The sequence below is a fragment of the Sorex araneus genome, chromosome 3, assembly GCF_027595985.1.
Source record: "Sorex araneus isolate mSorAra2 chromosome 3, mSorAra2.pri, whole genome shotgun sequence".
In the NCBI taxonomy this organism is placed as follows: domain Eukaryota; kingdom Metazoa; phylum Chordata; class Mammalia; order Eulipotyphla; family Soricidae; genus Sorex; species Sorex araneus.
In genome coordinates, this window is record NC_073304.1 from 114,092,046 (window position 1) to 114,105,751 (window position 13,706).

The 13,706-nt window shown below is 42.6% G+C and overlaps 1 protein-coding gene across 21 annotated transcripts in view; it reads left to right on the top strand.

Moving 5' to 3' along the window:
* Positions 1-13,706, top strand: part of KCNMA1 (potassium calcium-activated channel subfamily M alpha 1) — a 767,652-nt gene that overhangs the window by 340,764 nt on the left and 413,182 nt on the right. For all 21 annotated transcript variants that reach the window (XM_055131433.1, XM_055131423.1, XM_055131426.1 and 18 more), the window contains exon 3: positions 12,714-12,775. In XM_055131433.1, the coding sequence (XP_054987408.1) occupies positions 12,714-12,775 (62 nt within the window). The remainder of the gene's footprint in view (positions 1-12,713; positions 12,776-13,706) is intronic.

Genomic DNA, 13,706 nt, shown 5'->3' on the forward strand with positions numbered 1-13,706 from the left:
TTGTGGAGAGTGGCCATGAGTATGGTGGCAGTTGAGTTCTGGAGGCTTTTGGTTGCCAGGGCTGGCTCCTTGGGGCAGGGAGGGGTCTCACCTGCCCCCCTCTGGGGTGCCCTGAACGAAACAGCCTGGCATGGGGTCTGGTGGCATATCGTTCTATGCTCTCTTCCGGGAGATTTATTATTGAGTCTCTGGATCATGGCTGTTAATGAGATTATATGGCTCCGGTGGCAGTTTATGGATGTGACTGCCAAGCTACCGGAAGCAGGGGGATATTGGGGGAGGGGGGAGGTCATCCATTCCCAGTTCTGTTGAGCCTGGAGTTTTCAGTCTAAGTCCCGCATATCTGGACTTTTCTGTGGATTTGCTCAATCACTACTTTCTATGTCTATTTGATTACTCTAATTGCCTCATATATGTGGAACCATACAACATTTGTGTGTGCGTATGTGTGACTGTCTTGTTTCACCTAGTATAATGTCCCTAAGGTTCTTCCATGATGAGGTCCAAAGAAATAGTACAAGGGTTAAGGCACTCGCCTTGCATGCTGCTGACTCTAGTTTGACTTCAGGCAGTACCCCATACACTCCCCTGACTACTACCAGGTGTGCTCCAAAAACCAACCAAACAAAATAAACACACAAGATTGACCCATGATAGAACATGTTAAGAATTTCCTTTCTTTATTAAGACTGATGTCTAGAGCACACTTTATTTATTCATTTATCTGGCAGTTCTCCTTTTGATTTTTAGGACTGAAGCTCTTATGAACTTGGGAGTACAAATACCTATTTGAGTCCTTACTCTCAATACCACTTGTCTTTAGTATGCTAGAACAAGAAGGATTGGAGAAGTAGGGCAAAGATGGCCATAAATCTAGTCATTGGTGACAATAAATGGTAACTGGTGACCTGACACTGCTACAGAAGTTTTCTCATCTTACAAGCCTAATTAAATTAAAAATCCACTTGGCTAAATCCACATGCATTTAAGCCAGATGATTTCTCGGAAAGCTCATTAGCTGCAAACTTGGTATCTCCATCCACTAGCAGATGGATATTTTTTCCCCGAGATTTCTTAATAATTAGACAGGAAAGGTCTTTTAAACTTTAGACTTTGAAAGGAAGATTTTATCACTCTGTACCAATGCATTAGTTGTAATGCTATTGGTTAGAAATATGCAAAAATCAACCTTTTAAGGTTTTTGATTCAATAATGAAACATCTCATGTCATTAAACCTCAATTCTGAGGAAGGACACAGAGTTTTGGGCAAGTTTTCTGTCTTCCTGTTATAATTGCATGCCATTGTTTCAGCCTCTTATTTTAGCTATAACAAACTAAGCCTTAGATAAACACATGAGATGAGCATGACCAGCAGAACCCAGAATGGAAGATAAATGGCACCCACATGGCAGCTGGGGAGCCCTAACCTGCAGAAGCTCTCACAGCTCGTGCTCCTGAGTTAAGTCAACATGTGCCCTCAGAAGAGAGGTTGGGCAACGGGTCTATAATTCATGTGCCAGATTCTTCTGTGAAGCTTATTTTAAAAAGAACGAGCAGGAAAAAATAAATAAGGGGGAAAGCTGAGAATAATTGAGATCTTTCTTTCTCTTGCTGCATGAGTCAAATTCTCCTATCCTCTCCCAAAAGCCCATATTGTGCTTATTATGTCTATATTCCAGCAGATGTCTGATTTATAATAAACTTGTTCTTTGCCACTCATCCTCTTAAGGAGTCTTATTATTTTCCAGAGCTCTGTTGTATGTTTCTGTTTTTTTGTTTTGTTTTGTTTTGATTTTCTTGCTTTTGGGTCACACCCAACTGTGCTCAAGACTTACTCATGAATTTGTGCTTAGGGATCACTCCTAACAGTGTTCAGGGAGTCATACTTGGTGCCAGAGATTGACCCTTGGTCTACTGCATGCAAGGGAAGAGTCCTACCCACTATACATTTTTTCTCTCCAGCATCTTTCAGGGCTTCATTTGTATCTGCAGTCATTTTGCACTTGCCTGATTTGAAAGTGGACCAGGTATATTTCTAAGAATATAGTTGCTTTAGTAATATTGTTAGAGATCAAACATTTGTCATCATTTAATGGAATATCAGCTTATCTTTGGGTCCCTTGCAGTGTGTGTGTGTGTGTGTGTGTGTGTGTGTGTGTGTGTGAGAGAGAGAGAGAGAGAGAGAGAGAGAGAGAGAGAGAGAGGCGGAGGGAGAGATTCTTCTATATATTGTATCTTACCTCCTTGGGTCACATGCTTCACGTTACTTCTTAAATGAAATCCTATCGAAGTTCCCTACTTCTTGGGGCTGGAGTGATAGCACAGCAGGTGGGCATTTGCCTTGCACACGGGTTTGATTCCCAGCATCCCATATGGTCTCCTAAGCACCACCAGGGGTAATTCCTGAGTGCAGAGGCAGGAGTGATACCTGTGCACCCAAAAAGGAAAAAAAAATTCCCTACTTCTTCACTTAACAGTCTCCACATCCTTACCACCTTAACGTTCTAGCTACTCATTTGTTTGTTTTAGACATGTTGTTTAGACCTTTTTTTTTTCTTGTGCAGATGCTTATTTCTTCATAGTTTTGTTACCACCTGTACATGGTGTCCCCTCTTTTTCTCCTCCTGTCCTTGTGCAAACCCTATTCTCTTGAGGCTCCTGCCATCCAACTAATTCCTTAATCTCTTCAGGAATGCTGTCATCAAACCACCACGACCTCTTTTACACTTTAATAGTGGCTCTTTTACTTCTCAGTTGGAATGCCAGCCACAGTTTTCTCATGTGTGAACAAGAGTCTCCAGGTGTGCACCACATCCTTGAGACTTAAATATAATGCTCTCAGCCTACTCCGTGTCAGCTTGGTTTGTATCAAATACCATCATTCCCATGGCTATGTCTCACTTCTCTCAAAACTTTTTTTTATTTCCAAAGTCTCACTCAAAGAGGATGTGTCTTTCTAGATTTTTTGTGCTGTTATCATCGCCAACTATTCTCCAGTATTCTTCAAATACTCATTTTCTTAACAAATATTGATCAAGACAATTGGATGGTTTCTGGAAATTTAGTCATGTATAAGTATGGGCATACCCTTGTGCCCCACCCCACCTTGCCTGGGACTTCATAGAACTTGTTGACCAGCCAGGGAAAAATCAATCAAATGATTGCTTAAAGAAATATAAAATTGGTGCTATGCTCAGCTCTAACCAATAACAGACTGTACTTAGAGGGACCTTCACACAGGCTGAGGGCAGGCAAGTAGCAGGAGAATGGAGAGCTAAAGGAAAACTCAATCGTTTATGAGTGGGAGGTAAACTTCCAAGAGTAAAGAAGTGCTTGTGTTCAGACACCGTGAATGTGGAGATGGGTGGTTAGTGCAATGCACCCAGGATGAATAGGAAGAGCTGAAAATTCCCTTAACTGTAGTTGAGATAAGGAAAGATAGAAAAGGGAGAGAAAGCCAGAGAAGCAGAAAGAGGACCAACGTCTTATAAATTGTGTTAGAGATTTTTTTAACCTTCCCACCAAAAGTCTAGGAAGTCATTTGAAGAAAGTTAAAGCATAAAAATCTTGAATTTCTACCATATATATTTTAAAATGCAGTTCCTTGGACTGGAGAAATAGTACAGGGGGGTTGGGTACTTGCCTTGCATGCAGCTGACCTTGCATGGGGGTTCAGCTCACCGCATCCCATATGGTTCCCTGAGCACCATCAAGGGTAATTGCAAAAGACAGAGCCAGGAGTAGCTCCTGTGCATCGCTGGATCTGAACAAACTCCCCTGCCCCCACCCTGCCTAAACCACTCCCCCCAAAAAAAATACAGTCCCTTCTACATTGAATATGTCTCCAGTGTATTGTGGTTTTTTGAAGCATCATGCGTATTTGTCCACAAAGTCAGGCATTTTTGCTAGGCTTCCTTACATTTTAAATAAAGCACAGTTTTAGTCTGGAAAGTCCATATGTCTCATTTAATGGTATCATTCTAAATTCTAACCACTGAAAGCATGACTTTGGTTTTTCTTTCTTTCATTTTGAGCACATCTATAGTCAAGCAGTTGTTTGGCATTGCTGCTCACAGAGAAACAGTTTATAGCACTTTGTGTAAGCTCTTCTGGGTAATGCATCAGAACGTTAGGTTGGAGACTTAAGGGACCTTTGGGTGTTTAAATGGCATTGTAAAAATATTGGTTTTACACTTTAAAAATCTTTTTCTTATTTACTATAACAAAAAATACCTTATTTGGTAGCTAGATTACATCTTCTTCTCTTGAGAACCACTGATGGTTTCGGTATGAGAAAAACATTTTATTACACTTGCCAGACTGTAAAGAAAAAGAAAAAAATCCTTTCCCTCATCCCTGAAGAAGATACTGAGGCACAGTGTGAGCTTCTGAGGTCAAACCTGTAAAAATATGGGCTTTGGGATTTCCAAAGAATCTTGGAGCTGGCAGGGAGGGGGGCTGAGTCAGATCACCTTGCAGTTCCCCAGGGCAATGGCAGGGTTGAGGACAGACCCAAAAGAGAACCTGTCAGCGGCACTACAGTCTTGTTTTAGTTTTATGAGATGATGCACTGTATGAGCAATTGACTGTATGCCTAGAAACAGTGATCATGGAGCTCCTGCTGGTGTTTATGTGGGAGCAGCAGGCCTCTGTGACCCAGAGTAGCACCACTGTTGCCACCATTATGCTTAATTGTAATGAGGCACAACTGGGGTACAATTGGCATAGAAGAGCGATGTCTTTTCTTTTCTTTTCTTTTTCTCTTTACCTTGATTACGTTCCATATTGCAACACAAAACTCACTATTGTTGTTGGAGTTTCCCCCAAAGAAAGACAGCCCTACTAAGGAAGCATTTGATAATTGGTTTTCCATTAAAAGATTGCATGTTTTCAGTTTTTAGCGGCCGCACGGCTCGGATGTGTCCCAGTTCCGCAAGCCAGAGCCATGTTAGTTGCTGCTCAGTGTCGCCAGGGCTCCATCTGGAGAAGGTGTTGTGGCTGCACCTCCTCCGTCCAGGTCCCCAGTGTTGTTGGCCCGGTTTGGGGTCCGGAACATTTCTCTGGCCGCGTTGCTCACCAGAATGCCTGGCCTCTTCTCTGTTGAATGTGGCAAGATGGCGCCGAGGGTGGGTCGAGGGCGTGACTTCCGGTGGCCAGGACCACTTGGAGTTTGGGCTGGCACCGCCCCACTCCAGTGCCCCCCATGCGGCTCGGATGTGTCCCAGTCCCACAAGCCGGAGCCGTGTAAGTTGCTGCTCAGTGTCACCAGGGCTCCATCTGGAAAAGGTGTTGTGGCTGCACCTCCTCCGTCCGGGTCCCCAGTGAAGAGCGATGTATTTTCAAGCCAAAAGTTTTCAGTCCTTACTCTCAATGCAGTAACCCATCCAAGTTCCCACCTGACAATTGTTCCACCACCTCACGATTTAGGAACTAAAGTCACAAAGACATGCCATGATATACTCAAGAGCATGCACTAATTGACGACAGAGTAGAGATTCCAACCCAGGCCTCCTGAGTAGAGTCCTGTGCTCTCATAGACATGGACATATGTCAGCCTTTTTTTTTGTTTTAGTGAATTACCATGAGATACAATTACAGACTTACAAATTTTCATGATTATGTTTCAGTCAAACAATATTCGAGTACCCATCCCTCCACCCTTTGTCCACCCTTTGTCCACCACCAATGTTCCCAGTGTCCCATACCTTCCCTCCCCCTGCCTCCATGACAGACACATTCCCTCTTACTCTCTCTCTCTCTCTCTCTCTCTCTCTCTCTCTCACACACTCTCTGACTCGCTCCGTTTGGGTATTATGGTTTGCAATATAGACACTAAGCAGCCTTCATGTTTGGTCCATAGTCTACTTTCAGCATGCATCTACCATCCCTCCAACCATCATTTACTTAGTGGTCTCTTATCCCTCTCACCTGCCATTTCCCCCAGCACATGAGATCAGCTTCCAAGCGGTGGGGTAATCCTCTGGACCCTTACCTCTACTATCCTTAGATATTACTCTCCTACCGTGTTACTTTATATTCCACAAATGGGTGCAATTGTCAGCCTTTTTAATAAGGATATTTCATCATCCCAAAACATTGAATGAACCTAGAGAGATGAAACCTCTCTTTTTCCTTCTTCTTTATTCTCTTCTCCCTTCCCTTGACACTCTGAGAGTTTGCAAAGGCAGTGGTTACTTCTGTGTTCTTTTAATCTTTGAACATTTCAGATGCATCTACTTTTATGAGTAGCATTTACTAAATTCACAGGGGATACCCAAGTAATTTAAACTTCTAGATGCTGTGCTCATTGAGGGCAAAGACCAGCCCTGACTTGGCTGTTTTCATTATCCATTTCCCTGTCACTCCCTCTGGACCTTGTGTGATGAATGCTTGTTGGAGTCGTTAAATCCACCAAACAGAACTTTATAATTTCAATGTTGGAATGATAGTCTCTTATAAACAAAATGTCCCCAGATGTTTTATCTTGGGAATTATGTCTAATTTGTATATAGTGAATAAATATATATGTATAAATTATAACTGAAGTATAAATGTTTATATAAATTATACTTCAGTTTAAAAAATCATGTGGGGTCATAGATTTAAAAAAATGTCTATTTTCGGAGAGCTCACTGGCTCCAATAGCTGACTTGGCCCTGATCAAACATGTAGAATCATTAATTAGGGTCATTTGTTCTGCTGTGAGCTGAGCAGAATGTGTAAAATCTGCTCAGGAGAGAATTAATTCATCCTCCTCTCTGTCCTTTATATAGTACTCCTTACCACGTGCCTCAAAGCCTACAGGCCTCATACATATGTTCTAATGGTCTGATTGTTAAGGAGACATTTGTAAATTAATCTCTGACTTGAGCTAAGTGTTTCCCCATAATGACTTTAATCAGGGACTCCTATTCTTGGCCACACATCAGATGTACTAGAGGAGCTTGTTAAAAACAGAAATGGCCAGTCTCTCTTCTCCCCACTCCTCCATTCATGGTGCCTTAGTCCCAAGATGGACAAGGCCTCTCCTTTTCCCTAAGGCCAGCTCCACAGGTGATAGGACTCTGGTGGATACCTGTTGGGCATCACTCTGGGGGTTTATTGTTTGAAGGCCCATGATGCTTCATGTGCCAATTGAAAGCATTGAAACCTAAGTCCAACCATTAAAATCCAGGTTCTAGAACAGGGTGAGGACCCACTTTTCATGAATTCTTAACTTCTGTATTCATGTACTGGAGTTTTCTTTGCTTGAAAAGTTCAATTACTTGGAGTGGTTCATGGAGATGGCAGACTCTTCTGCTCTCACGAGCTCTCACATACATCTCCAGGACCTGCTGAAACTCCCATCCTGACCCTCTCACCTTCTACTTGTTATCAGACTCCCAGGGACAGAGCCAGACAGTTTTCTATCCCCTGCCACATGTGTGTGTCTGGAATCTATGCGAATCTGTATTCCTGGCATTCTTCTGATCAAGCACGTGTCAGGCTTGATCTTAAGAGTTTTAAAAATAGATGACTCATGAGCACCATTGTTCCAGTGACATTTGTTAAATCACTTTTGTTTTTAGGAATCTGGCACTCAGTAAATATCACTCAGTACACAGTAGCACCACACAGCAGATGGGTGTTTTCAGTAAACCTAAGAATATGGCAATTAGCACAATGCAAGGTAGCCAAAGTGGTCTGGTGCGTGAGGCCAGGAAGGAATAGGTTGCACAGGTTCCTGTGAAAGTCTGCACAGGTGCATGCTAACAAGAGGCTGAGATTGTCCCATTCAGAAAACTGTGTCCATCATCCTTTGCTTTAGCATAGTGCTCTGAAAAATGTGGGATGTTGTAAGGGTTTTTTCTGCGACTTAGCCACTGGAGGATCAATGCATGTGCTTTACCAAGTGTCCTTGAACTTCAGGCCCTTTTTCTGGGATGATAGAAATGCTCAAAAGGATAGGGATCTCAGTGGCAGTTTGGGCAGGGCTTTGAGAAGTCATGATGTGCAGGAAGAAGGGACCGCTGGAGAATGAAAAGATGAAAGGAGACAGGAATATGTGAGTCTTCCCTTTCCTCAACTCCTTTTTACTGAAATATTCCCCTCCTCATTATGTACTGACCACATCTAGCCAGTCAGAGTTGCATTATAATATACATTAGGGTTTGTCTATATAAGGATGGCTCTACAAAGGAGTTCATATAATGACCCTAATTGAACTTCTTGCATTTTACTTAGGGTCTTTTGCATAGCAGATGTGAAATAAATATGTATATGATTATTTATGGGTGTTGTATATTTTAATCACTTCCCCTTAGATTAAAATTGAATCATTTTTGTAGTTAGACTGAATTTTTTCATACTTAGAGTAGAGTTCTTACTGGGAACTTGAAGTTGGTAGGCAGTTGGTCCTGAGAGAGAGAGAGAGAGAGAGAGAGAGAGAGAGAGAGAGGCTGAAGTACAGCAAGAAAGAGAAAGAGAGAGAGAAGCAGAGAGATCACCTGAGAGAGAGAAACACATCAAGGAAGAGAGGATAAGAGGCAGAGAGATAGCCCTAGAGAGAGCCAGAAACACAGTAAGGAAGAGAGAGAGAGATCTCCTTTGTTGGGGTCCGTTGTAGCAGTATCTTTGTTTGATTCCTATTTTAAAATCAAATCCAAATGGTTGATTCATCTTCTGCTGCAGCTGGGTGACTGACAATATAATCAAGGATAAGATGATGAAGGGCCTTTGAGCAGATTTGAAAATCACATTTCACATTAGTTGCCTCATTACTCAGAAGCAGGTTCTCTCTTCATTGATCATCTTGTGACTGGAGGCAGGTTGTGGGGGTTGGTTTGGGGTGAGTGGGGGGGCCATTTGGATACCTTGCACCTCACTGAGAGGAAGTTCACCTGTCAGAACCTTCAATTCCTGGGAGCATTGGAATCTTCTTTCTTTGTAGTTCTTCCCTCCCCTGTCCTCCCAGCAAGATGCTATTTGAGTTCGCCTTTTAAGAGGGTAGCAGGATTCTTTCCCTCCTGTCATGAACTGATTTGCTTAAATAATCTGCTCATTACTTCCTGTCACAGCGACCAAGTAGAGGCTGCTGGGATAAATTAGTGTCAGCTACTTTAGTCATCCAATTGCTAAAACAACAAGTCTGTTTCAGTGAACCTAGATTTGAGGGTTATTTTCTTTCTTCCTACCTCTCTCCTCCTCTATACACTCCTCCTTTCTCTTCCTGTTTGATGAAAACTCAGCATTTTTTATCTTTGTGTATCTCTGTCTGTCTCTGTCTCCCCTTCTCTCTGAGACAGACAGACACACAAACACATACACACAAACTGTCTTGATTCAGCTGTTTCTGAACGAAAGGGTCCTTTCTCACTGTTTAGTCGCACCCCTTCTCTGTGCAGCATTTTGAGAATGAGGTCAGGACCAGGATCTGACTGCTTATGTCTCAGAAATAGCAGTTTACATCCGAATTAAGCTGCTTTTATGCCTCATTCAGACAATAGAGGGAAAGATAGAGGTCTGCTTATATCTTTGTAAAGAATTTTGAAAGGAATGAAGGAATGAATGAATGATTGAACTAGTGAGCTTATGGGAAATAGGCTGGGCAAGCTGGCCAGGAGCATGAGCATTTACAAAAATGGTAGCTGCTGTCAGATTGTAAGCATTTTTTGGGATTCTGTGGAGTATGGTCTAGTTTTTAAAACAAAATGGAATAATAAAATGAACTCGAGTGGTATATAGCTTTAACGCTTCTTTTTAAAAGTTTAGTTGTTTTAGTTCAGTCTCATCTTTACAATACTGTTAATGATTAATGTGTGTATACACAGTAACCACACTTCACCACCCCCAAATGCCCAGTTCCCACTGCTGCTATTATCCTGTTACTTTTAGTTCACTTCTTCATCATTCATCCCACACCACTTAGTAATGCTAGTTTGTAGTCGAAGGCCAAGGATTTATCTTCATTCAACACATCTATCCCTTTGGTTTGTTTCTCTCTATCCGACAGGTGAATCAGATCATCTGTTATTTTCCTGCTCCCTCTGACTTGTTTCACTTAACAAGGTGCTCTCAGTCCCATCTCAGCTGCAGAGGACTGCAAGATTTCATCTTTTCTTATAGCTGCATAGTATTCCATTGTGTATATAGACACGCAGCACCACTCCCCACCAGCACCCAACTCCTTTATCTATTAATATGTCATTAAATAGTTGGGCTGTTCGCATATCCTGGCTATTGTACTAAGTACTGCAGTGAATACAGGTGTGCATACATCTTTTCAAGTTAATGTTTGTGAATTTGGGATTGGGGAAAGATGTCAAGAAGTATAATTGCCAGGTATGGAAGATCTATTGTTACTTTTTTGAGGATTGCCGATGCTGTTTTCCATAGAGGCTGAGCCAGGCAATATTCTACTAACAGCTGAGTATTCTTCTTTTTAAAAGAATGTATCAGGCTTTTAAAATTGCATGTTTTTTTATAGAGTCCAGTTGTTCAACCAGAGTTTTCCCTTTGTTATTTCCCCCACCCCATGAGTAATGTTAAAATGAATATCTTTTGCACATTTCACTTCCTGTCAGCCACATTGGCACATGATTCAAACTTGCCCCTCACCCCAACACACACCTTGATTTGTCAGAGTGTAATTCATGGAGGAGACAGATATTGCTAATACTTGTCAGCCTTCAGTCTCTTTAAGGTATTGACAATACTAAAAGGCATTTGTTGATCCCTAGGACTGTGTATGTGCGTAATGTTTACTTTTTGTTTCAAGCTAAACTGTTGGCTTCTAAGTGTCTTATAAAATTTTGGACATTTTTTCAGTTGCATAGCGTTTTCTGTCAAAGATTAAACAATGTCTAATGTTGAGTGAGGACAGGAGTATCAATTTCAAACCCACGTAATCATTTGATTAACTTTAGTGTGACTGGTCTTGTTTGAGGTAGATGACAAAACTGTCTTTTATATCATTGATGATTAATGTTATGTGAAGAGCATAAAAAAGGAATAATCATTGTCATAAAACTGGCCTAATATATTACCTAATTTGTCTTCTTACACCTAAACAGTTTTCAAAGTACTTGTGAAGTGTTATAATTATACCCCCCCACACACACATGCACACGCGCACACAGCAACACACCTTTTATATCTGTGCAGTGAAATTAAATATGGATATAAAGATGTATTTGTACATATGCATACAAAACCACATTTGTACATATATGCACATTTGTACAAAGTTTTCCAGTCCATTATTGATTGACTGATTGCTTTCCAGTTTATTATTTCTTATAGGAAAAGAAATTGCTTATCTGGAACTGGTGTTAAGAATAGACAATGAGGGGCTAGTACAATGAGCGATAGTACAGCGGGTAGGGCATTTGCCTTGCACGCTGCCAACCTGGGTTCAATTCCCAGCATTCCATATGGTCCCCTGAGCATTGCCAGGAGTAATTCCTGAGTGCAAAGCCAGGAGTAACCCCTGTGCATCACCAGGTGTGACCCAAAGAGGAAAAAAAAAAAAGAATAGACAATGAGGACTCCTATTGGGATGATAAATACGTTCTGAATCTAGATTTTAGTGATGACTTCACAGCTCTCAAATTTATCTACAGTCTGACTAAATTCTACATTTTAAAATGAGTGCTTCTTAGGCATGAAAGCTACATTTCAGTACAGCTCCTGAAATTGATATATCTGTGTTTGAGTACCTTTGGGACCTAATCTCTATACAATGTGAAATTGTGTCAGCCCCAAATTTTGTTTGCTCTCTGCCTCTGGATTTGTTGGGGCCGGAGCCGCAAGAAGCAGAGATGGGCCAGTCTTGCAAGACAAAAGTTTATTCAGACCAACATGCTGGGGCTGCACCCCTAGTAGATGCAGCGATTTGTGCTAGATAGGGCAGCCTTTTTATAGGGCTTGAGTCCTCTGGGTCAGTCACGTTTGTCACGTAGCCTCGTCCAGAGCCACTTTCTTAGAATTCGTGTGTCTGAAGACATTCTTTCAATCTCCTTGCCCTGCGTTAGGAGTTACTATCTGTAACGCGTGGGACGAGAGTCGCTATCTGGGCTCTGCGTCAGGGGCGGAGTCGCTACCTGGGGTTTGTCCGGAGTTACTATCTGCTGGGCCGGAGTCACCATCTGCTGGGCCGGAGTCACTATCTGCTGGGCCGTGGGAATGGAGTCACTATCTGGGCTCCTTGTTTTCAGCAACTCCTTCTGTGAGCGGGTCCCTATCTGTTAGGCACATACGTGAATTCCAACCCAACTGACAGGCAGATGTCAGGATGTAAGTGACAGGATTCAGGCATAGTGCATTGTAATATACAGTTTGGGGGCATAAGCATGGTTACAGAAGCAGAACAAAGTGAGGTTACAAAAGTCAGGAGTGGGCTGCCAACCATTTTAACTCAATATAATTTCTTTCAACTTAACAGATTGTTTTGACCAGCTGGGGAAAAGTTGACCTGAAAAAGCAGGGTCAGTCCAGACCCAGTGTCCATGGCTCCAAGTCTGCCCGGGCCTCAAGAGTCAATGGTGAGGTCTTTGCCCACCCCAAAGTCTAGAGCCAGAGTCAGGGTGGCCAGTGGCAGGCAGCAAGGGGACAAGATTTCCAGGCAGGCCTCCGAAACAAAGACTGTTTTTGAGCTGCTGTGTGTGTATCAACGAAACAAGAGGGCCTGCCAGTATTCTGCTCTCAGTGACAGCATTTTTCTCTTCTTTTGCAGGTTGTCTTGGTCTTTGCTCTCAGCATTGGTGCACTTGTAATATACTTCATTGATTCTTCCAAGTGAGTATTCAAATCCATTGTCTTGCACTCGGTTCTCAAATAGCTGTAAGGTTTATGTTTTCTCACTTAGTACCTTTGAGCACAACCTTTCCCAGAGTCCCCTGCCTGTGGAAGACCTGTGAGCCGGACAGGGTAGTTCTGTCCTGTTTTTCCAAATGACAGCGAGCTCTTGTGCGGAAGGCTTGCCTGTGTCCTGCTGGCCTAGGAGGGAGAGGTGGCTGAGGTCAAGTCTTTTGCTGGGTCTGATTCATTCCTAAACCACTATTTCATGATGAACTGTTTACACTGGTGATGTCAAGAGGTTAAGAGGGCTTTGCTGTGAATTTGTACCCGCTGTGTGGGTTAGGGTGTCCAGCTGACTGTGGTCAGAGCCATTCTTGCTATGACTAGAGGGGCCTTTTCTCATTAAAGTTCAAATGTTTTAACCTAACGGGAGGTCACATTAGGAAGCATGACACTAGCTTCTACACTTGCCAACTGAGTATTCAGCGGAGCATTGCCTGCGGGTGCTTCTTGGCTTGTGACAGTTCAGAGCTGGGATAAAATAGTTCATTAGTAAGTTACAGAAGTGTGGGGATTCCTGGAGACGCTCCTGCAGACCATTGAGTGCCAAGTGAGTGATGTTCTAGGGTGAGCCTCGGGCTGGGCCTCTGGGACAGATGGAGAAGACTTTCAGAAGACAGAAGAGGGTAGAGTGGATCACTGATACCCACTTCTGCTTTAGTTTCTATGCCTGTCACCCCTCAGTACGCCTTTTATCCCAATGCCTGTACCACAAGCTCGAAGCTGACAGAATCTGGAAGACCTGGAGCTAAAGTCATCCGACTCCCTTTTCTGTGGCACATGAACTTGGCAGCTGGACAATAACCTGGAGCTTTTTGCAAGTGTTACCCTCTGTGAAGAGTTGTTTTAACTCCTTGAACTTCACTCC